Consider the following 24,260-nt stretch of genomic DNA (forward strand, 5'->3'; position numbering starts at 1 on the left):
ACCCTAATAGGTGAATATGCAAATGCAGAAATGTGAATACAACGTTATTTTGTACCATTTCAATAAATGTGCTCAATTTTCATAAAGTATAAATAAATTAGTGGCACTGTTAAACGCCTCTTAGGCTCTTTAAAGCGACAGTGTGTCGACATGTTTGCCATCTAGTGGTGAACTAATAGAATGCACGAACAAACAATGTTTCTCCATAATATCATTCTGGGACTGCTCCAATGTGATCGGTTCGGGAAAAGCGGGATAATCAGTCCAATATTTCGAGCTGTTTGGGCAATGCAGCAACTTTTGTTTTGACCAATCACGACAACGGATGAAAATGTCGCAGTTGTAGGTTAAAAATAAAACAAAAAAGCACAAACATCTTTACCAGCTAAAAATTCCCGAAACACCTCTTCTTTCAAAAAGGAAAACTGTGTGTAATTCTGCAAGAACAGAATTACTGTAATTGCAGCATGGGCAGGGCGAGTAGAATACAAATACACGTACTGTACGTGCATGTTGCCCCCGTTTTTGTCTGCCAGGTGAGAAGAGTGTGCCAATGTGTTTGAGTGTTAACCACACCCACTAGTGCGAACAAACACTGACTAGGAAGTGGCATCAGCTCGGCCCATCTGTTGTGCGAATGTTCATGCTTGCCAATGTCATCAGCAAAGCAGCAGTGTGGCCAGTTAGAACATTCAGAAATCATGCAAACATGGGTTTAACTGGACTTTATTCTGCAATTTTGAATACAAGACATGTTAAAAAAAAAAAAAAACGGAACCAAATGATTGGATAGCACAAGAACAGTAAAAAGCTTCACTTGATAAAATAATAAAAATTGACAAAAGACAGCAGGCATCAGAACATGTTTGCTATTCACAGAAAAATAATTGAAAAAAAGTATAAAGTTCTAATAAGATTAGCTGAATAAATGACTGAATTAAATATTTTACATACAATTTAAATACTTCAATTAAAGACTAAAAATTAAATATCCTGCAAATTAACAACTTGTCACACTTTACTGCTACAAAACACTCGGCTGGATGCATCGTCGTCATGGCAACCGCAATACTGGCATGCTTTTGGCTTATGTCATTTTTCATCAAGTGCATTGTGCCATCCAAAAAAAAAAAAAGTCTGAGGGTGATGGTGCTTTGTGTACTGGAGCAAAGTGGAAATTAGGTGGACGCTTTTCATCAGCTCCAGCATGTTGGTAAACACGGGGCCCATGAAACAGGGGTCTTCACTCAGTCAAGGCTTTCACTTCTCAACTCGCAGCAGCTGTTAAGCCTGAATGACTCGTCGATGGCAAATTGCTTTCTTAATCACAGTGGTAACAGCAGCAGATTTTTTTATTTCATGTTATGTTTCAAGAATGAGGAGGATCTCATGCTAAAATAAAATGCTGGTTTTTTTAAAGGTACCTTTGTTTTAAATATAAGCACGGTGCCCTACAAAGTGTCCCATAAGTTTCCATACATATAGTGTAGTTTTTTTTTAGCATTACATTTTTTTCGTATTTCAGATACCCTTAAAAAAATGCTTTTGAACAAAATGCAATCATAAAGAAACATGTCTGGGGGGGGGGGGGGGGGGAGACTTAAACATTTGTGTTTTTAAAATAGCCACACAGCTTTGCCTTATTAAAGTTAATTTAGCCTAATGCTAATAAACTGCCAATAACGATTGTTATATCCTGAACAATCCTCACAGGCATATATTATTTATCCTCTACATAGAACGGCTAATATTTTGCAGCTTACAGAGACTATCTGTGACTATCGCCACGTACTGACTATCTGTACGGTTTGTCTGCCATATGATGCCCCCTGGTGGCCAAGCAGAACGCACCAGAAGGAGCAGCACAATGTCTATTGAATCGAAGCAAAAACGTGGCAAAATGTCAAATATTACAGAGTGTGGTCACAGAAATGAAGGTTGTATTTTCAAAGTACATATCTCCAGCTGTGCTAATATATTCATGTCAGCAGTGGAGGACACAATGCAATGTGTTTTTTTTTTTTTTTTTTTTTTTAAACAATGGTAGTCATTACCAGCATATTTTATACTGTAAATAAAAACGTTTTTAATAGGGTTATATGTATGGAAATGTATAGGGACATCCTGTTTATATTGATAATAATGCTCAGGAACCGCAGAAACTTGTAAAGTGAATTAAGTAATGCATTCATCTTTGGCATGTAACACATATAAACTGAATATATGACGGGGAAGGCTGATTGTCAAAGTAAGGACAAAATGTGATATACGTATATATATTAAGGCATCTGCTCTTAAGCGACGTATAAGTGGCTATTACAATAAATAGTTCTGGAAGGCGTGGCTTGTCTTCCGTTTCCTTCGAGGCAAAATGTGATCATTTTCAGCATTACAATTACAGCAAAAGAATCAAAGGCCATAAATACGAGGCAGTTATATTCAAGTCTTCGAGGTTTTCAGCATGCTTGAAGCGGGACAGCTGAGGACGGCGGACACCTCGAGCTCCTTCATAAAGGCTATGTGTGTACAAGTGCGTGTGTCATTTCATAATGACGCATTAAATACAGTCAACTCCAGGATCAACATTTACAAGCAGGCACGGGCGTCTGCATCGTTGCCATCACGTCTTGCTGACTGAGCAGCAGCTTTTTTTCCGTGCTAGAGATGCTCTTCGCAGGTACAAGCGTCCTGCTTTGCGCTGAGTTCGTTCGTCAGCTTTTCCACTTCGTAGTTGTGGAGGTACTCCTGGACCAGGTAGCGCTCTCTCTTGATGCGATCCCTCACGTCGGCCGGAACATCGGGAATCATCCAGGCCAGAAAGAACTTGACCAGAAAGACGACATGCTGCAGGGGAGGGAGGCACGGTCATGAAGAGACTCGAACACAAATAAAATGTGCTCGGCCATGTAGACACACTATGTTAAATGAAAATGAAGGATCAGCAATGGGATTTATTCTAATGTTGAACTTGGGTTTGTTAGTGTAGTTATTATTTTTTTAAATATTATTTTACATTATTATTAATATTATATATATATTTTTTTTAAACTGCCAATATTTAACAGTAATAATTAAAAATCCACTTTTTTTTGCCTTTTTTTAAAGGGACAGTGTGTATAATTTAGCGCCATCTAGTGGTGAACTTCAAAGTGCATTTTGAAGCACGCGCACTACATTGCCTCAGAGAGACCACACTTTGCAAGCCTACGACAAACTACTACGTTCTAAATTCTTCTCCCGGCTATCCGTAGCGGAAAGCGTCTATCCCTTGCCAGCTAATATGGTCAGCAGGTGTTGCCTAAGTAATCTTACCTCCATGACGATAATGAAGACCAGCTTGGCAGCAAAAATATGCCAATACTGCATTGTATGGGCGTACTGATTTTCATGGCCAGGAGGGTAGCGATAGTCATGGTACCTGCATGATTGGTGAGTTAGCATTAGCATTCAGTCAACAACTGATAAAACACTATATCATCAGCAACAACATCACACACACACACACACACACCTGCAGGTTGTGATGGAGGCGTTGAGCCAGGGGGGATTCTCCTCTTCTTCTGGCCTGTTGTCCAGTGGCAACGCTGAGATATTGAACACAGACAAGCTGTTGTTGATGTAGCCTTTCATCGAACGATCTGGCTGGTACGCATACATATACACGAGTCGGGGGATCATTTCAGAGGTGAAGGCCACAATGAACGCCTGCAAAAAAAAAAAAAAAAAAGAAGCAACATAGGCAATATCAACTTTCAACGTCAACAAACTGTAGTAATGTTGACGGGAATAAGCACATCTGTGAGTGATCTCGTCCACGTCTTACATTGGTAACAACAGAGAGAATGGCGATCCCGCTGAGGATTTCTTCCCAGGCTCCGATACTGTGAGCTTTGGCCGCCACGGGACGTCTGAACTGAGTGGTGAGTTTCCAGGCGTCCACTCTAACCTCGATGATGTTGTTGAAGAGGGCCAACAGCGGAGCCAAGGGGAAGGAGGCCACAAACAGAGTGATGAAACCAAACTGGATCACTGGAGCACAAAGAAAGATGAACATTTAGGGAAGAAACAGCACCATCTGCAGGATGAAATTCTCTCGGTCGAGCTGGATTTGTTGATCTCATGAACGAGGCACACCAATCCAATTATGCAATTACTTATTGGTCCAAAAATTATGATTCCATTTACTAAAAAATTGTGTCTTTTTGTTCATCGATCTATGATGGCGACATCATGACAAGCCTTCTCTCAACCTTATTTTCTGTGACATACTCCCAGGGAAAAGCTAAAAAAAAGAAAAGAAAAAAGACTTAAAACCAAGTGCTGTGCCATCATTGTCTGATTTATTAAACTTTGGAACTCTATTTGTATGTATGCGGTCTTTTTGGAATAAAAAATATATATAGCCAAAAAAAATATAGCTTTTATTTTAATTAATTTAATTATAAATAAAGATTTGTGCACATACAAATTATTATCAACATAAAGTGTCATCTTTTGGGGTCATAGTAAAGCTCTGTTCCAAAAAAGAAATAATATTCAAGTGATGACAGGTGATTCTAGGTGGCATATGACAAGTTGGGTCGAACCATTCTGGTGCTTTTAGGAAACTGAAATTGAATAGCCTACTGAAAATAAAATTAATTTTATGAATTTATATATATATATATTTTGAAATATTTACATATAATTTTTTTTAATATATTTTAAAATCTCACAATCCCCTGGAGTGCCTTCATGTACCCCCATTTGAGAACCACTGCTTTAGACGGCAGAATGTCCACTCTAAAAACAGTTGGGTCAAAAGTAACCCAATTATGGATCAAAAATGGACTGATCCACTTTATGGGTCAATTAACTCATTCACTGCCATTGACGGTTATAGACGTCAAATATCCATTTTAACTATTTCTATTAATTTAACATTTTTCCCACTTTTGTTAACAAGAGTATGAAAACCTAGATTTTTTTATTGTACATTTAGAACAGATATAAAATTTGTGATTAATCACGAGTTAACTCGTGAAGTCATGCAATTAATTACGATTAAAACAATTAATTGCCTGACGCCCCTAATTTTTAATAATCTTTTCTTTTCTTTTTAATCGTGTCAGGCAATTAACATTTCTTATTGTAATTAATCGCATGACTTCAATAGTTAACTCACGATTAATCATAAATTTTATATCTGTTCTAAATGTACAATAAAACACATTTCTAGGTTTTCATAATCTTGTTAACAAAAGTGGAAAAATAATTAACTAATAGAAATAGTTCAAATGAATTTTTGACGTCAATGGCAGTGAATGAGTTAATTAGTTAATTTTTACCCAACTTTTTTAAAAGTGTAACCGTACGATATCCCATTTACTGACTGAATGTATTCAACTTGGCCATTTTACCCATTTCCAGGTACTCATGGAAGAGTTCCAGCTGCCCAACCATCAGCAAGTTGTAGTCTTGCTCCCAGCGCGTGTACAGACTCTCCGGGTGTCTCCGAGATTTTCTGCTGCGCCACCAGTTCATTAACCACCTGACAGAGTAACAAGTAGGTGAACATGTACAGGCAAAACAGATTTATTAAGTATTTTTGGGTGATATTTTGGCGTACTCACGGGACCAGAGACTCCTGGATGTTGCCCCACACCTGCTTACCGGTCATCACTATTACCAGCTGGGTGGTCAACTCAATCAAACAGCCGCCGGGGTCACACTAAATGCAAACATTTGGGAAATTGAATGGTAGGAACAGAACAGAATGAAGCTGAAATTGAATCTACCTCTTCATTCCTGAGTGTGGACCTTTGGCCAAACATGTAAGAATAATCTCCAGGATAGCCAACAAACTTCCCCTTAAAGAAAGCCACGTAGAAGCAGGAGGAGTAGTAGTTGACAAACTGGAATAGGAACATCTTGATTGTCAGCTTGTTCTCATATTCCACATGGGTTTTTGGAATTTCTGTGGCAACGATAAGCCCAAAAAAAAAACCACACACACACAGACTTTACACACTTCATACACATAAAAAAAAACGTTGACACGTTTGAAGTACGCCATTTTGGCCATACCGAGGTCAGTTATCCAAATAGCCACTCGATCATACATGAGGTTCAAGATCATGATGATGACGAAGTTGATGCAGGAGCCGGTTACAGCCGTGGCCAGCTGCGGGGTGATTGAGGAGCCCATTTTGTTCAGGTGGGAGTTTTCCTTCATGAAGCTGGCGAAGGCAGCGTACACAGCCAGGCGGTACGCAATCACTCCAATGATGCAGGCAACGGTCAGCGAAAGCTTTGGGATAAAGATGACAGTGAAGGTGAAAAGATGACTGCTGTGACAGGATACAATGTTCACTAACAGTATTGTTACAAGTGCAGACGGTAAACTACAGACACAGGCAAAGCAAGCTGGGAGCCGGAATGAATCGAGAAAATATGTGAGACCACCTCACGTGCACAGTTGGCAAACTTTTTTTATGTATTGAGTTCATTTTGAGTTCCTTTAACGCCACTCTTTTTTTTTTAAACGCGCGACTAAGGACCGCCCCTTATTTGGAAAGCCTGTATTGGGGGAATTCCAGTCGCGACACAGCAGACACGTCCATGTCAAAATTGAGCAGTAATACATTTCATAATAATGCATATATTTGTGGAGACTAGGGTCAAGTTGTATTTTACAATTTTAAAAATGTGCAACATTTCACAAGTTGCTTCATGTTAAAGATTAGATTGTTCTTAATATGAAAAGAAAAGAAAAATGCACTGAGCTGTCACCACCGTCTTACAAATGCAATTATGCCATCTAGTGGCAGAAAAATGACCTCAACACAAATCAATATCACCCTTTTTACAGTACAATACATCTTAATTTTAACTCAATTTGATGAATTATTATGAAATTACTGTATCAATGACTAAAATATGCAGCCATATTTCTATTAGTTTAACATTTTTTTCACTATTATGTCAACAGGACTATGAAAACTATATATATATATATATATATATATAACAGATTTGTTATCTATTGAAGTCATGTGAATAATTCCGATTACATTTTTAATTAAAATTAAATTGCCTGATACTTATTTATTTATTTTAAAGTGGAAAAAAATAAACAGTTAGCAAACTGTAAGACACATGCCAATTAGTTTTGATCAACCATTGCAGGATCATAGGGTGTGAATGTATATGAAATCTGCGAGATCCCCCCACCCCCACCCCCCGCAGCACAACATTATTAGGATGCTTGTACAGAATATCAAAGGAAACGAGAACCTAAACTTGAAAGATGGTAAATAAAATGCTCACCCACAAAAGGACAGTGGCTCCAGACAGACACATGCGTGCACACCTGCCTGTTGTTAAGGGTAAGTAAGGCTCCACTTCCTATTGCACCAGCAAGCAAAACAGTCAGTCACACTTTGTTACAGCCTGAAAAGCAACTCCACAAGGTTCCTTTTAATTATCATTCACGTTAAATTTGAGGGAAACCAAATCAGGCCGATTACTTTGATGTCGGCCCAATGATCACACATTACGATAATGGAGCACAGAAGGAAACTTGTGGCTTTGAGTCTTTTTCAGATTAAGTACGCCACCAAGAAAAGCTCTCCCACAATTAAAAGTGGCCATCCATTTTCAGCACCACCCTTACCCAGAATAACACGGTGACCCAGCAGAGAAATAATTTCCCCACGAGATCAGTCGCAGTCCTCTCAAGAACCAACTCTGATTCCTACAGGTGGGCACCATGTGGTCAAGGCAGATTTTAACCACACACTTTCTTTTCAATGACGTCGAGTCTAACTTCATTTGACTTCTTACAACAGTGGTGCCTTGAGATTAATTAAGTTTAATTGTGCCATCATTGCGTCATAAAGATAACGACTATGAGTAATTATGTTGAATGTGCAAATGTGTTCAAATATCAGTCGCTTAAAGAGTTATAGACACATTTTCCTTTATGTGTTAGCGTTAGCATGAAGCTAGCCAACTAAAGGCAAGCTGTGTGGCTATGTTTAATTCATTCACTGCCATTGACGGCTATAGACGTCAAAAATTCATTTGAAGTATTTCTATTAGTTATTTAGTTAGTTAATTTTTCCCACTTTTGTTAACAAGAATATAAAAACCTAGAAAAAACTTTTATTGTACATTTTGAACAGAAATAAAAAAAAATATTAATCATGACTTAACTATTGAAGTCATGCGATTAATTACAATTAAAAAATTTAATCACCTGACAAAAAAGAAAATAAAAGATTATTAAAAGTTAGGGGCATCATGACTTCACCAATTAACTCACGAATAATCACAAATTGTATATCTAAATGTACAATATTTTTTTCCCCCTAGGTTTTCATACTCCTGTTAACAAAAGTGGGGGAAAAAAGGTTAAACTAATAGAAATAGTTAAAATGATTTTTTGACGTCTATAGCCATCAATGGCAGTGAATAAGTTAAATACACAATGTGTAATTATCCTAGTACAGGGGTCAGCAACCAAAAATCTGTCTGGAGAAAACATGCGAACATTGTGATTAACAAAATAGTGTGTCTAATGTACTGAGGGCCCAAGAGCTCATTAGAGCTGCGCCATAACAGAAAAGTATGCAGCATCCAATAGTTTGAGATTCATATTCTACCTTTTGTCTTGTTTTTGGAATTATTTATTTATTATTTGGTTTTGTAATTTTTCATACAACATTTTCCATACATTTTTAGACTTCACTTCCTTTCTGTTAAATATCTGACATTTTTGGCAGTTTTATGGACATATCTGACATTTTTGGCAATTTTATGGACATACTGTATTATGGTAATTTTCTGCCTTTTTTTTTAGACATTTTGAAAAATGTTCTGCCTTTTTTCATGGGCATTTATTGTAATTTCCTGCTTTCTGTACGGTCACTTTTTGGACATTTTTTTAAAGGTATTTTTAAAAACCTTTCTATCTATTTTTCCGGCAATTTAAAAATTTTGACTGGATTTTTTTAGTATTTAATTATTCATTTTTATTTAATCATTAATTTATTTGAAGAATATTTTATCTAAAAAAATAAAAATAAAGATGTAATTTTTTCTAGAGATCTGCAGGAGAGGGACTAAAGAGTCACGTGGCTCCAGAGCCGCAGGTTGCAAACCCCTGTCCTAGTGTTATGTTTATTTAGTTGAATTATGCTATGTTAAATTAGTTTTATGTTGACAGTAAACTTGATGCCTGTTTTTGTAGAATTGTTCGCTATATCCCGTCAAGTGAGTTGACTGACATTATAAAGCACCCAAATCTAAAGTTGACACTTCATCGAATCAGCACACATTTAAAAATAAATAAATAAATAAACTCACTCAAAACACCACTGTATACACATTTGCAGTCTACTCAAAACACATATATAAACAGTATCGTACGTCATGAGCACATAAACACCTGAGTGACGGGATTCAGCTTGCGGCTGGTGCACTTGTTCTCGTACTCCGGCCGGATCTGAAGTCGCTGCTGCTCCTCCTCAAAGTCCACCAGATCCCACTCGTACGCGAGCCGGGCCTGACGCCTCTTCCAGAGTTCCAGGAACAATGTCACTGTACAATAAATCCCACGTGGTCACGCGTGGATGCTAATAGCGAGGTAGCAAGCAGAAGCTACAACATATGTCTGAAGTTTTGCTAACTTAGTGACGTTTTTGCTGTATTTAGCAAAATTTCCGATTCTTCTCGCAACAATAAAAAATTGCAACAGTGGTCCTAATGTTAGCAACATTCTTATTTCTTACACGGTGGAGGGAAGTGGGCCAAGAAGATTTGGTACATATTGTGCATATTGTAAGTCATCACTTTATCGTTATACATCACTATCAATAATACTTTGCACTCTATGTTTGAGAGTGTTGACAAGGAAACCAAGCATAGGCTGCTGGTATTCAGCATTTTTTATGTATTGGCATCTGCTTCTTTTTTTCTGCTTTTTTTAATCGGACAGCCGAAGCAATTTATCTCTTTTTTATTTTATTTACATTTTCATTTTCAGTTGACTTTATAAAAGCTGCTGTTGACCCTGGGAATGCTCTTAGTCTACACATTTTATTTTTGTTTGAAATTAAAACTGAGATGAGTGAAAATGTAACATTTCAGATATTTAGAAATTTTGGAAAATTGTATTTGCTGTAGAAAACAATAGGGAGGTATTTACATGTTTTAAGTTTTCATTTAACTTTTTAAGACATGCTGATGATCTCGGGCCCTTCACCAACTTTTTGTTTAAATTTTAAAACAAAGATGTCTAATTGTCAAAGATTTTTTTACGTAAACATTTTCAATAATGTTTAATGACCATTTCAACAATTTTTTTATATTATTTATATTTTGATGCCAGTATTTTCCCTTTTTAGTGGAAGCGAATATCGGTTGTCGGCCTCTTTGACTACCAATAATCGGTATCTGTATTGGCCCTGAAAAAAAAACAGTCCATCTCTAAAGGATGCGGCCAGTATGAGTTGGTGGTTGGTGAACACATTTTAGGTTATAATTGGCAATTTCTTTATAAATTTGTATTTTTCAACTATAGCAATACATACCATAATCTATACATCTAGCTAGCTGTGTATTATAACAAGACATTCTGCTTTTTCAAAATCCATTGGAAAAAAAATCTACACAAAGTTGAGGTTAGCATGTTTGGCAAGCGTTCCAGTTTCTCATGTGGCCCACTAGGAGGTGCTGCAGCTCAAGAATTGACTCACCCCAAATCCCCATGAAAACGGCAAAAAACAAAGTTCCCACATTGTCAAACAGGTTCGATTGCTGAAAGAAAAGACATGTTGAGAATGTTAAGAGATTGTTGCGATGCAGTCATCAATGTAAAGTCGGCGCACAGATGATGAAAAACAGATGTCTCACCCATGACGCGTTGCAGGTTATGTTGAGCTTCCAGTAGCTACATTTCTTGTCACACAGCGGACACATGACAATATTGCCTCCAATTTGGTCACTGCAGATTTCTTTACTGGGGCATAATTGGAATTCAAAGCATGTGAATCAGCATGATTCTTTGGACAACGTGTTATTCGTATATACTGCACTCTTCCTTATTAAACTCACCTCCACTCATTGTCCTTGTATGAAAACACTCCGTACATGAAACAAAATGTTCCCACAATCGCTGCAAAAAACAACATCTCAGTGTAGAACCCCAACCAAGCGAAATAGAGGCCAATCCTCTCCCCGTAGTACTTCCTGAGTGGGGGGGGGACAAAATGTTTAGCTGTGAGCTGTATGAATATGTTCATGGAACAAACATTGCCACTGTGTGCCGTTTTGTTACCTTATGAGGTTGAGGGGCTGTTCTTTGAAGAAACACGAGAATTTGGCCCAGTATTGGTACAGATTGTATCTTTCACTTTCACAACTTGTATCCTTCGATCTTGTCCAGTACCTGCTCTGCATGTGAAGACGTGCACAGGACAAATTAGAATGATTTTCAATAATGTATCACGTTTAGCTAAAAGGGGATCTCACATCGTGCAGCGGATATGCCGCCGTGTAGGTGCCGTTGTTGAGCAGCCTCTTGATTCCCTTTTTGTCTTTCTCTACACATTCATCCTCCGCGTATGGACATCGGGAGAGGATGTAGTATACCTTGGCAAAGACACAAAATCACATTTTTGCAAGTTGTATGCCTTGACATTTTATTTTGTAGATTTATTTTGCAGGGCTTCTTAACTCATTCACTCCCAGCCATTTTCACTGAAGCAACCCCCTTCGCTCCCGGCTGGTTTACTGCATTTTGACGGATTTTGCAAGGCTCACGGAATATTGTGTTCTATTGCTATAAAAACATAAGAGTCTCTTCTTTCTCTTCTTTCATCAGGAAAAAAAAAGTACATTTGTATTAGCATTAGAATATAGCTAAGTTTCATCATTACCGGTATTCACAAATCTGTTTAAATCAGTGGGGGGAAGAGTTGTTTGCAACATCAAAGCCTTCTGTGTGCAAAAACAACAACGTGAAAAAAACATATAAATACGTCTTTGGGAGTGTGGTAATATTTAAAGTAGACCGTATTTATACGTTTTTGGGAGCAAATGAGTTAATGTTGTGGGCTGTTTATTTCGCTCAAAGTTTTGCAACCGACGCTGACGCGAGCAATGACGACGTATTATTTGTCTATTTGTGTTCGGACATGAAGACTTGCATAAAAACATACTTACTATCCTGTTGCGAGTGGCAGGGGAAAAGAATGTGTCTTTGTCATCGATGAGGAAGAAGTCCGATTTGCTTTTGGTGAAAGTAGTGGTGAAGTAATCCGACTGAGGATTCATGATGTGCTCCGGAAGACGAAAAGGGGTGGCTAGACATTTCATGGGCATGCCATATTTCTTGGACATGTCGCTGGCCTTGAAGGGGGCTTTGATTTTCAGCACATCTGCGTAGGTGGCCAACACTTCCCATGGCGCGTGGATCTTCACAAAATAGGTCTTTCCATCTTCCGATTCCTGAAATGTGGTCATTTGCTTGTCAGGCTTTCATTGCGAGACATTATCAAATCAATGACGCTTACAGATTTGTCTTCCGTCTCCAGCTCCAAGCCGACTTTCTCGAGGTTGGCCTCGTACAACTCCCTCTTTCTTCCCTTTTTGGAAGACAAAAAAAGCAATATTGTAAGCTTCAGTTTTCTTAGAGGAAAAATATCCATTGTTATACTTCTCTATTAGTACATTTGTATTTAATTATTGTTTTTTTGTTCTGAGAGTATTGGTAAAGTATGAGTCTTGAGAATAAATGCATCATTTTGTGCGCTATGTCTAGCACAGTGTTTCTCAAAAATGTGGCGCTAGTGCAGTGGTGTTCAAAAAATGGCCCGCGGGCCATTTGTGGCCCACCACCCCTTTTTATGCGGTCTACAGCATATGCTCAAAATTACATCTGCTACTAATAAATGTCTTTTATATACTTCAGAGCGTTTCAACAACATTTCTCTTCATAACACTTTGGTGAAAAAATAAAATTTTTACAAGCAAAAATATTTTCCGCCACTTTCTGCTCTGTGTCAAGGTCCAAACTGGGAAAATATCACATGAATGATTCTCAAGAAACTTTAATTTCAATGTTGCCGTTTTATGACAAGATTATTCCTGTTTTGGTTCTGAATGTAGAGATGGGATTTGGCTTCTGTTCAGAGCAGGGGCTGATATTTTCTGGTGGGTTACATGGTCTCGACCACCCCAACATCTTGTAAAATCCTAAAGTGTTTGCCTTTTTGAAAGCAGTTCAGGTATCAGCTAAAAAAAAACGGTATAATATAATATAATATAATATAATATAATATAATATAATATAATATAATATAATATAATATGCAATTGCTTGATTCACTGATTTCTGGTATGCTTGATGAATTCACGTAAATAAAGAAATAAATTCAACGCTGCACTGGCGTCCTGCGATTTTTCTGTATGTGGCCCTCGGAGGAAGAAGTTTGGAGATACCTCTGCACAAGTGGTGGTACATGAAACAATCACTGCCTACGTACAGTTCAGTTGTATTTAACTTTTTAGGACAACACATTTGGATTTGTTAATTGAATCACAATGTTAGTTCAAACTGCATAATGATACACGGGCTTCCAATAATATTTTCAAGACTTTTTTTGATGACCACTTAGGCCTATGCTAATTCTTATGTTGGTCATGATGGTGGTACTAATTGTATGTGGTGTAATTACATGTCAATCATTCTCTTGTTATAGCTGACAGTGACTGAAAAGTACGGATAACATACAGGACGTGGCCTCCTGTTTCTTCCTCTTTACAATAAATGCTGCTGTTCCCGGCAGACCAGTGATCTGCCCTTTGAATAGAAGCTCCTAAAATTCAACAAACCACAATCCTAACAGGCGGATGTGAAGTCAAACACCCAACTATGAACCTCTTGGAAGTTGTAACAACGCTAGCCACAAAGTATGCAGCGTTTGCGGAAAGATTTGGACTCGTTTCACAAAATGGGAAAGCGACCTTGTCAGAGTGAAGATAACTTCTCTAAGCTGAGAACACTTGTGTCTTCTTTTATCAGTGTTGCGCTATCTAGAGTATGTCGCTGCTGACTCCCACTGGAGTAAGGGGACATCCTGTAAGAACCGGTTCTTACCAGACAAATCAAAAACGGCCCATGAAATGGAAAAAGGGCAGTTATCATCCGAAGGCATATATATTCTGATCTCTGTACACTGTTATTCATTTCAGACCACATAGAATATTATTAACTCATTCACTGCCATTGACGGCTATTGACGTTAAAATTTAATTTGAACCATTTCTATTAGTTTAACATTTTTCCACTTTTGTTAACCAGAGTATGAAAACCTAGATTTTTTTATTTTACATTTAGAACAGATATAAAATTTATGATTAATCGTGAGTTACCTATTGAAGTCATGCGATTAATTACAATTTTAAAAATTTTAATCGCCTGACGTAATTTAAAAAAAATAAAAGATCATTTAAAAATTAGGAGCTTGAGGCGATTGAAATTTTTAATCGTGATTAATTGCATGACTTCACGAGTTAACTCACGATTAATCACAAATTTTAGATATTTTCTAAATGTACAATAAAACAATTCTAAGTTTTCATACTCTGATTAACAAAAGTGGAAAAAAATGTTAAACTAATAGAAATAGTTAAAATATTATAAATATTTGACGTCTATAACCGTCAATGGCAGTGAATGATTTAAGTTACTTCGGTCGAGTGCAATCTCTAAAATTTAATGTTCATAAAATTAGGAAATAATAATTGGAAATGTATGGAAAGATAGGTCTTTTAAAGTCACACAATCATCTCACTGATGATTTTTTTCCTGCTGTATAACTGAATAATTAACAAAAAATCTTAAGGATATAAGTAAATAATTTGAAAACAACAAAACATGGATACAAACAAACAGGTGTGTACGTGTTTCTTACATGTTTCCGATCACCTTCCTCAGTGTAGGACAGGACAAAATCAATCCTGCGCACTCCATCGCGGAAGTACACCAAGTCTTTGCTCTGCTGCTGTTTCTCGATCTATGACGAGATTGTAGCGCTTACAACATGCACAATAGTCATGTGATTAACATTACAAGTCTGTCAGTGCAATTAACAACATACAGAGGCACAATATGTGTCAGTAGAAAGCATCACACTCAGGTACAAATTATACAATTGTTGTGTTTTCAATTATATTTTTGTCGTTAATTAGACAGGCAAGCCGTACCGTTATGATTTTGGGTTATTTGGAGGATTCAATTGATTCCATAGTGTCACGCAGAGGTCGGTAGAGTCGCTAAAAGTTGTACTGAAGCAAGGGTACTGTTATTTTAGACTAATGTGACTCACATGAAAGCAAAAAGTAGTCCTCTATAGATTAATTAAAGCTACTGAAGGTAGAATATTCCATTTCGAATCGCTACTGCCACCTGCTGACCAAAAATGGAACTGCACATAACGTTCTTCACATACACACCACGCACATTGCATCTGCAGACAGGGCGCGGGGAAATTCTAACCCGAATCCAGTCTGAAAACTATTGGCCAGAGGCTTGCAGGAGTACAAATTGTGAACAGCTAAGGTGTTAATCTACTAATTAGAAGGCATTTCAGTCATACATGTTCAAATTAAAAGCTTATTGTAAAGTTATTTGGGGGAAAAAAAAGTTCCATATTGCAGCTTTAAGTAAGAGCAAGTAATTATTGAGTAAAACAAAATAAATAAAAATTAAACTACTCAAGTAGGCCTGCTGAGTAACAGGGGAGTAAGTTCTAATTCTAATTTTTTTAGCAAAATTATTTTTCAATTTTGTTTTCAATTATTTGCATTCGGGGGTCGACTGTAGATAAAAATACAGTATGAGATAAGAATGCTTCACATAAACTAGCCACTTTACGTTCCTTCTGTTTGAGGTCACAGCACAGATGTGTAAAAATAACTTGGACTCACAGTGCCCTCACAGCTGTAGCCAAAAGGCAGCCATCTTGTGTTGCCACAGTTACTGACGACTCCTGTTCGTTTTTCACTGAAAACACGGTTAACAGTGCGGTTTTACGCCAAGATCCCAAATTAGAGCCTCAGAAGAGTATATGATCTTAATATTTTGAATCATGACTTACAGATGTTTATGTTTCACTGGACAGTCTCCTATTATTTATGTGTAAATAGAATCATTTTGCATGTTTTTTTTTCCTGATGGGCTTTCCTTTCATTTCATTTTTTATGGTTCTGAAAAAAATTATACAGACTAATCTTTCAGTAGCACTCAAGACATTTTTCTTACATTATGAAAGTACATTTATAATAGAATTATTACCAACGAAATGTGCAAATAGAACTTTTCCCAGAATTGTTGGTACAACCATACGCAACATACGCCGCTGAGAAATCAGTCGAATGGCAACGCAAGATGGCCGCCAGTGACTTCAGTTTCCACTACCGCGAGTTAACGCCATTACGTGTCCATCAGCCACAGCATCTGTGTCATGTGACTGCCTAGCTCCGTTTAATTAGGGAAAGCAAAGTCAAATGTTATTAAGGGGTTAGCTGCTAGTGGTTACGCTGGATTGGTGATCAGTTATGTGACAAGAGTCTGACAAACCAAAACGCAAGCAAAACAGACGGATAAAAGTAGGAAGCATATTATAGCTCAATGAAACTGAGTAAAAGTAGTTTCTTGTGAAACATGCCCAGGTAAAAGTAAAAAGTATATTACCTTTCTATTATTTTGTACAATTAATTTAAGTTACTTAAGTAAATGTAATGGAGTAAATGCAGCAGTACAAACTACCTCTGGTGACATAAAATTACAAAAATAAATAGCACTTTCAACCAGATTCTTAAAAAAATAAATCTAACGGGTTTGTATTACATTTACACCTCTAAGTTTTGTGTTTTAGTTTATACTTTGTATTTTTTTTTTTTTTTTTTGCAGTCTACTGTTTACAAATATTATATGTCAAATGACTGCTGTGAAAAATTGTTTATATCCAATACGTAGGCCTAAACCACTGTTGTTTTTTGTGTGTTTTTTAAAAGCATAACATTATTTAAAATTCAAATCACACAGGCTGGTAATGCCGAGAGGACCTACGGCTCAACAAGCTGCAAGGCATCCAAACATATCAGGGATATATGTTAGCCAGCACTGGACAGCATGTCTGCTAGCGGCTGGTGCTTCTTCAGCTGTTCAGGCAGCTAAACATAACCATGCGCTACTTATCATCACCGCAGTGACAACGTACATTTAGCACAAGGGCGACACGCAACGTCGACAAAAAGAGCCCACTCTGTCTGTCTGCACGTCTGTGAGGAGGAGAGAACGCACTTTACCTCCATGGTCCTCCTCCCTTTACGGCTATGATGCGTCAGGGGAAAAAGCCGGCCTCCCAAACGAGCGCCCTCGCCTTCCTCCAGAGAGTGCAGGCGAGCACTGAAAGCATTGCTGCCCTCAAGTCTGCCTGCACCAGAGGAACTCCGTGCAAGCCCTCACACGCTCGATTCGAGCAAGGAGGGTTAAAAAAATAAAATAAAAAAATAAATAAATACTCAGGATGATGACATCACATTGGTGGGAAATGCTACTTGCTCGCAAGCTAATTCAATAACAGACAGGCTATTACATGGGGTGGAAACAAACTGTATAAGAAGCAGTTAAATCATGAATAATCTAGTCTGCCGAGGCTGATGGAGCTCTGCGGTCCGGCTACTCAAGAGTCTAAAAGCAATCAATCAATGTATGTAAATCCATTGTGGGTGGAAAAGCTGGATACTAATTTGCTAGAGAAGGCTTCAAGTCCAAATGTTTAACCTTTTCAACCGCCGTCTTATCCCAAATAAAGCCTGAATTCCCACTCTGGCTCCTGGATGGAATTACTTTATGATGACCATGCGAGGGCGGCGGCCTTCCTTAACAACGGCAACAACTCTCTCATTTGCTGTAATTACAGATCAGCCATGTGGAATCGGGGCTTCTGTTTGGATCCACCTCTGCCAAGTGGAGCGACTCGAGTTCTGTCCGTCCACCACTAACCCCCAAACTACTGGGTGATGTCTCGCTTCCTTTCTTGTCCGCTTTCTGCTGTATTATGTATGTGGTATGTGTAAAACACGGTGTAACACAGCAGGTTACTAATTATTAGGGGAAATATAAACCTAATGTTTATAATTATGACTTTTTCAGAGGTTGATGTTTTCGGAACATAAATACTACGCAGATAGAAATTCAACAGAAACAGTGTTTTTAAAGGGATACTTGACTCATCGAGCCATTTTCAGCAGCAAAAAGTTAATATCTTGTCCGGAATGAATTTGAACTTCATTATTTTTTATGTACAATTAATACCTTAAAATACACATTTTTCCACTTGCTGTCGACTGAAGATGACATCACCTGCGCTGAGGAAGTAGGTAACAACCAATCATGGCTCAGAAAACAGGCGAGCTATTATTGGTCGTTTCCTACTACGTGATATCATCTTCAGTCGACAGCAAGTAGAAAAATGTGTATTTTAAGACATTAATTGTAGAATAAAAAAAATAATTAAGTTACCAAATTCATTCTGGACAAAATATGACCTTTTTGCTGCTGAAAATGGCTCAATGAGTCAAGTATCCCTTTAAGAAAAAAAAGTTTACACACCCCTGTTCAGATGCTAGGTATTTATGATAAAAAAAAAAATAAGAAGATTTTATAGCTTTATCCAACAATGTGATCTATATCGTGTACAAATAAAAAAATATATATTTTCAAGATGCAAAGTAAAAATAAATTGAATAATGTGGTTGTACAAGTGTGCACACCCACTGTGGAATGTGCCCGTCTTCCGAATCGACCAATCACTTTCAAACTGAAGTGAAATTGCACAAACCTGCCACCATTTAGTTCTTCTAATTAACCCCAAATAAAGTTCAGCTGTTCAAGTAAGCTTAACCTGAGATTTCGTTGCTTCAAACCTGATTTCATTGAACCGTAAAACATTTTCCCACATGCATTTGGATTTCAAATTTGTTTCTTCTTTATAAAATCATCTTGTTACTCTAATCCATAACCTAGACATAGGAAGAAGATGGTGGATTGTTGTCACATGTAAAAAGACATTACTTACCAGCAATTCCTCCAACTCCTTCACCTGTGTTTCATGGTACCGGTATATTTAATAGCTTGGAAATTCTTTTGTCTCCTCTTCTGACTGATGCTTTGAACAATGACATCCCTCTGAGGCTTTGCAACAATGTCAGGAAAAGCCTATTAGAACATCTGAACTTTATTTGGGGTTAATCAGAAGCACTTGGTGTCAGGTGTGTGCTGACATCCATTTAACATGAGTTTGATTGTGATTTGATCATTCTAATTGTGAAGAGCTTTTTTGTGCTTTTTATATTTTCCCAATTTTTTTCAGTAGAAGGTCATTATAAGTAAAGGAAAGGCTCTAAAGTGCAGACCTTCCAATATGGTCAGCCGCATAAGTTCCGTGCAGCGTCTCGATCGATAACATACTGTAATGCTTGGGTCAATAAATGCAAAAGAACACACCAACACACACATTGAGGCCAATAACAAGTAGCAAACACTCGTTATGATCCAATTGCCACTTTCTCCTTAGCTCATTCACTGCCATTGACGGCTATAGACGTCAAAAATTCATTTGAACTATTTCTATTAGTTTAACATTTTTCCCCACTTTTGTTAACAAGTGTATGAAAACCTAGATTGTTTTTATTGTATTAGAACAGATGTAAAATGTGTGATTAATCGTGAGTTAACTAGTGACGTCATGCAATTAATTACGATGAAAAATGGTAATCGCCCGATGCCCCTAATTTTCAATACTCTTTTCTAAAATAAATAAATAAATAAAAGATTATTAAAAATTGGAAAAAAATAATTACAATTATTGTTTTTATAAAGAAAAGATTATTAAAAATTAGGGGTATAAGGTGATTAAAATTTTTAATCGCAATTAATCGCATGACTTCACTAGTTAACTCACGATTAATCGCAAATTTTACATCTGTTCTAAATGTACAAAAAAATATCTAGGTTTTCATACTCTTGTTAACAAAAGTGGAAACAAATGTTAAAGTGAATTTATGACGTCTAAAGCCATCAATGGCAGTGAGTGAGTTAGTGAAGCATAAAATGATCGCATGTGAGAACAAAGCAGTTTTAATGAACTCTCACGATGCATCACCCCAGCACGTTTCCATGACTCAGCAGGAGTTCAAAACATGCTACAGACAATCAGCTCTTGCCAGCAGATATGCACACTGACATCAGCTCTGACACACATTTCATTTTCTCAAGCTGTAATTGCGGCAGCAGACGGACCGTACGCATTGAATCGCATCACATCAAAAAGCATGTTTTTACCATGCCATACCCTTGAACGAAACTTCAGGAACAGCGCCCGCTTTTTCCAGAACTGTGGAGGAACCGAGTTGACAGTGAGAACGTGTCCTATGACCCTAACCTAACAGAACAACTGGAGACCGATGCATTATCAAAATGTATACAAATAAGCTCAACATTTAGCTTTAAAAAAAATCCTTCAAATCCAATATGACAAACAACTATTGGCTGAGTTATTGACGCATCAGATATCCAAACACTCATGCAAACCACCGCAGCAGCATGCATCTGTATACTGGACTGGCGTCTTACCCCAGTCAAAGAACTGATAGGCTCTAAAGTGTGAGCGTCCACCTGTACTTCGTCACTGTGGTCTGACGAGGCCAGCGTGGCCATGCTGGTGTTGAGAGACTCACAGGTCTCCACACCTTGACACTTTAATAAAAAAAGGGGGGAAGATGACACATTAGCATGGGTCATCTCTAGCCTTTTATACAAAGAATCCTTGGCAACGCACTTCCATTAAAATCCACTTAATACAGAACAACCACCTGTCAATAAGGCACAATATATACGGATCAGGCTATGTAAAAGAAGTTATATTTTTACAATGGAAAAAGTACTGGGAAGAAGCAAGAAATGCAAACTGATGTCATAAACCTCGATTAACTATTTGCCGAAGAGCATTTTTACCTCTGATTGTCCATATCGAGGTCCTGGGCTGGCCGAGTTGTGGTAGTAGTCATTTACATCATCTGAAAGACAGCAACATGAGACCCAGTTTGGAGTGAATATTGATTCATTTGCACATAAAGAATGCGAGAGGCATGTCAAGCGGTATTGAAATGGAGTCATAAAGTGATCATGAACAGCTGCAGAAAGGTACAGAGCAGCTAGTGTTGTGGTCTATTTTTATACTTGAGGCTCCCACCAGCCACAGAACTCGGCCATGACGTGTCGGCTACACAAAGCGACTCCAGTAAGAAAATTCAAACAAGATTTTACATTTGTTTTTCCCACCACTGTGTGCAACACAAATGGATGCGTTTAGATTAGAACCATGACAAGAGGTTTAAAAACACATCAGAGAGGCTGGATCCATATTACAATAAACATGAATGATAATGAATACAAAATGGCGTTTACAATCTTGTAAGAGATACAAAACAAAGACAACAGATTTGTGTTACATTATAGAAGCTTGTCCACTAGTGACCACAAACGCACTATAATGTCTGAAGACTAAATTAAGTCAGAACCAGAGAGATTTTTTTAGATTGACTATCGACTGCCTGCCTCTGTGAGCTTGTTTCCAGAAAGTGAGCCAGCTGTCAGGCTTGAAAAGTCACTCTTTCCATTCACTCAACATATTTGTGAGGTGGCTAAACTTAGGACACATAGATGCATAGTGTTGACTGTAACTGTTGATAATGTAATAAAAAAAAAAAAAAGAGTTAATGCTTATGTGAAAGTTCATTTTTGCATGTAAAAGCTAGGGCTCTTCTTCGCTCCCTCTTCTGAATCTGACCACCACTTTTTACAACTTGAGACCGCCAACAGGTCACTGGTGGAACAGCAGGCAGCCAGCAAAGTTGACACCGGATGTTTCTTTTATTATTATTATTACAAATTATTATTTTCTTGATTATTACTGTCAAAATGTATGATTATTTTTTATTAAATGTACAACAATTTATTTCAGTTTATTTTAAAGTGCTGTTCTGTACTCCAGAAGCAAAACTAATGTGGTAGCTAAATTTAGGAGACTTTGGATTTTGGAAAGAAAAAACATACAGTGCATTTGTGCAGGGTAATTTTGGCAATGACATAATGTCATTTTTGTCAGCACTGGCTGCCTGAAATAGCTCAGCAATTACTATGTCAATATGAAGTTTTATAGAAACCCAGCGTCAAAAACAACTTGGTTCATTTGAGTGGGTGTCAATACTGTCTAATTTTAAACACTTGACAAGTCGTTTGCAACGCAAGCAATGCTGATTTTTAAACTACTCACCGTTATAGGAGTCAGACGGGCTCATCTCTATCAAGCTATCCCCTCCACTCCTGCCCGTTACTCGGTTCATGTCGACTACTTTGACTGGACAAACGGAGCGCGTTAATCCACATCGAGCTGAGCGTGTCCTGAGCCCAACGACCTTCTTCCTCGGAGTCCTCCCTGCCGGCTCACTTCTCCCGGGGTACCTTCCACCCAGTACCCAGTAACCGCCGCCTGCTACCGTACGTCCCCCAGGATCTGCACAGAGGGAGGTCCGCGAGGGGAGTGGCGCCCCGTGTCAAGCCAATAATATGAGCCCGACTGGAACCCGAGTGCAGTGCCTACTTGTAATTTAGATATGACACCGAAACGAAGTACATATTTAGCACAAAGTCGGCTAGCCGGCTAGCTAACTCAACATCTGCGTTGAAACTGCCTTGCGCATCCTGCACCTGGATAAATAACGAAAAAGGGGCCGCTTCTGTTTGATTACGTTTACAATGTGTTGTGTTTACCTCATTTTTTTTACCTTATGATATTGCATTGTCACGCCCACTTGTGTGTTTTTTTTAAATAATTTTTAATTGGCAAAAACTTGACAATTCAGTAAAAAAAAAAAAATCAATATAACAACAAATTAAAACAAACAAAATAAATATATACAAACATACATTCCAGCTCAGTGTTTGTGTTACATCGTCATAAACAAAAATTACACACATAGTAGCACTTTATAGACAAATTATTGACAGACTTCCAATAACCAGAATTGATTATAGGCCTACGTCAAAAGTATTTTTACTTTTCTTGTTTACAAATGAAGAGACTCAAAATAACAACCGATATCAATTAAATTACCTTTAAACATTGAGTTTAAAGTTTAACAAATTGGGCTTTGTGAATACGAAATTTCCCTAACAAAATAAAATGATCAACAATATTGCAGATTATCTTTGTATGCAAAACAAATGATATTTTACCCTAAATCTTTATGGTATAACAAGTAGGCACTCAATTTTGTTGTTTTGATGTTTGTGCCATGAGATTTTGCTCAAGTAAAATGATAGTTGGCTCGGTAAAGTCCAAATTCTACGTTCATTAGTTATTTTCTTAACCACTTCAGATCCATAGAGGATTGCAGTGGACATGACATATTTGCGTGTCTAAACCAATAAAAACGCATCATTTGGATGATGTCAACACTTCTGGTTCATGATCTAGCTTACCAATCACAATTGCAAGTTAATTTGCATGATGTTCATGTTAATTTTTTTTTTACATATAAGCTTGGTAAGTTTACAACACTTTACAGCCATACTATACTGGCGTCCACTAGCCTATAACAAATACAAACATGAGATAACCCCCCCAAAAAATGTTCATGTGTCAAAATCAGTAAAAAAAAAATAATAAAAAATAAATAAATAAATTTAAAAAGCTCAGCAGAAAAAAATGTGTGTCTAAAGGGGTTAAAATTATTGAAGTCAGTCCAAAAGATGTGAATATATGGTACCAAAAAAAGGGATATTCTCTGCGAATGAGTGCAAAAGTGTGTTGCTCTTCCATGTCTGCTGTTTATGTCAGTGTTTACTAGCCTTTATTGAGTTAAGCCACATCTTTTCCATGAGGAAAAATTACACTAAAGATATAGCCTGCTAAAATAAAGATCTCTATTTGCCCCGAAACTTACCGATTTGCGGGTTTTGTTTTTCTCTGAAACTCCCAAAGATGCTGCCAAAGCCCTGCCTAAATAGGAAAGTAGTACAATAATTGGTTCCAACTCAAGGAAGTATGCTGAAGTGATTCAAATGAGACACAATTTCTGTATGTTCGCACACTTCTGGTGCATTTAAAAAAAAAGCAATTTTTAAGGGCTCTGTTGTGAGA

The 24,260-nt window shown here is 37.5% G+C and overlaps 1 protein-coding gene and 1 long non-coding RNA gene across 2 annotated transcripts; one reads left to right on the forward strand and one right to left on the reverse strand.

The window, feature by feature from the left end:
* Nucleotides 1-710: 710 nt before the first annotated feature.
* Nucleotides 711-22,736, reverse strand: ano5a (anoctamin 5a). The gene is made up of 20 exons (XM_086074139.1): nucleotides 22,392-22,736; nucleotides 21,071-21,132; nucleotides 14,961-15,062; nucleotides 12,558-12,629; nucleotides 12,208-12,492; nucleotides 11,515-11,634; nucleotides 11,321-11,436; nucleotides 11,098-11,232; nucleotides 10,897-11,002; nucleotides 10,740-10,800; nucleotides 9,431-9,582; nucleotides 7,309-7,386; nucleotides 6,067-6,289; nucleotides 5,778-5,956; nucleotides 5,613-5,710; nucleotides 5,400-5,530; nucleotides 3,824-4,029; nucleotides 3,512-3,705; nucleotides 3,313-3,418; nucleotides 711-2,844 (listed from the first exon to the last, which is right to left on the reverse strand). The coding sequence occupies exons 1-20, from the start codon at nucleotides 22,459-22,461 to the stop codon at nucleotides 2,659-2,661; spliced, it is 2,682 nt and encodes an 893-aa protein (XP_085930265.1). The 5' UTR covers nucleotides 22,462-22,736; the 3' UTR covers nucleotides 711-2,658.
* LOC147175243 (uncharacterized) lies at nucleotides 5,410-22,600 on the forward strand. Its single transcript, XR_015094631.1, has 3 exons — nucleotides 5,410-5,545; nucleotides 17,976-18,072; nucleotides 22,400-22,600. It is a non-coding gene; the product is annotated as an uncharacterized LOC147175243 (long non-coding RNA).
* Nucleotides 22,737-24,260: the final 1,524 nt, after the last annotated feature.

The sequence above is a fragment of the Leptonotus elevatus genome, chromosome 4 (assembly GCF_054856555.1).
Source record: "Leptonotus elevatus isolate MCC_2025b chromosome 4, RoL_Lele_1.0, whole genome shotgun sequence".
Classification (NCBI taxonomy): domain Eukaryota; kingdom Metazoa; phylum Chordata; class Actinopteri; order Syngnathiformes; family Syngnathidae; genus Leptonotus; species Leptonotus elevatus.

What these genes read in the sequence shown, in the direction of transcription:
- ano5a (XM_086074139.1), bottom strand. Translation starts at nt 22,461, where the DNA reads ATGAACCGAGTAACGGGCAGGAGTGGAGGGGATAGCTTGATAGAGATG. An exon ending in CAGCCCCTCAACCTCATAAG is followed by an intron (nt 11,233 to 11,320) that starts GTAACAAAACGG and finishes CCCCCCACTCAG; the next exon opens with GAAGTACTACGGGGAGAGGA. An exon ending in TTCTCTCTGTTGTTACCAAT is followed by an intron (nt 3,706 to 3,823) that starts GTAAGACGTGGA and finishes TTTTTTTTGCAG; the next exon opens with GCGTTCATTGTGGCCTTCAC.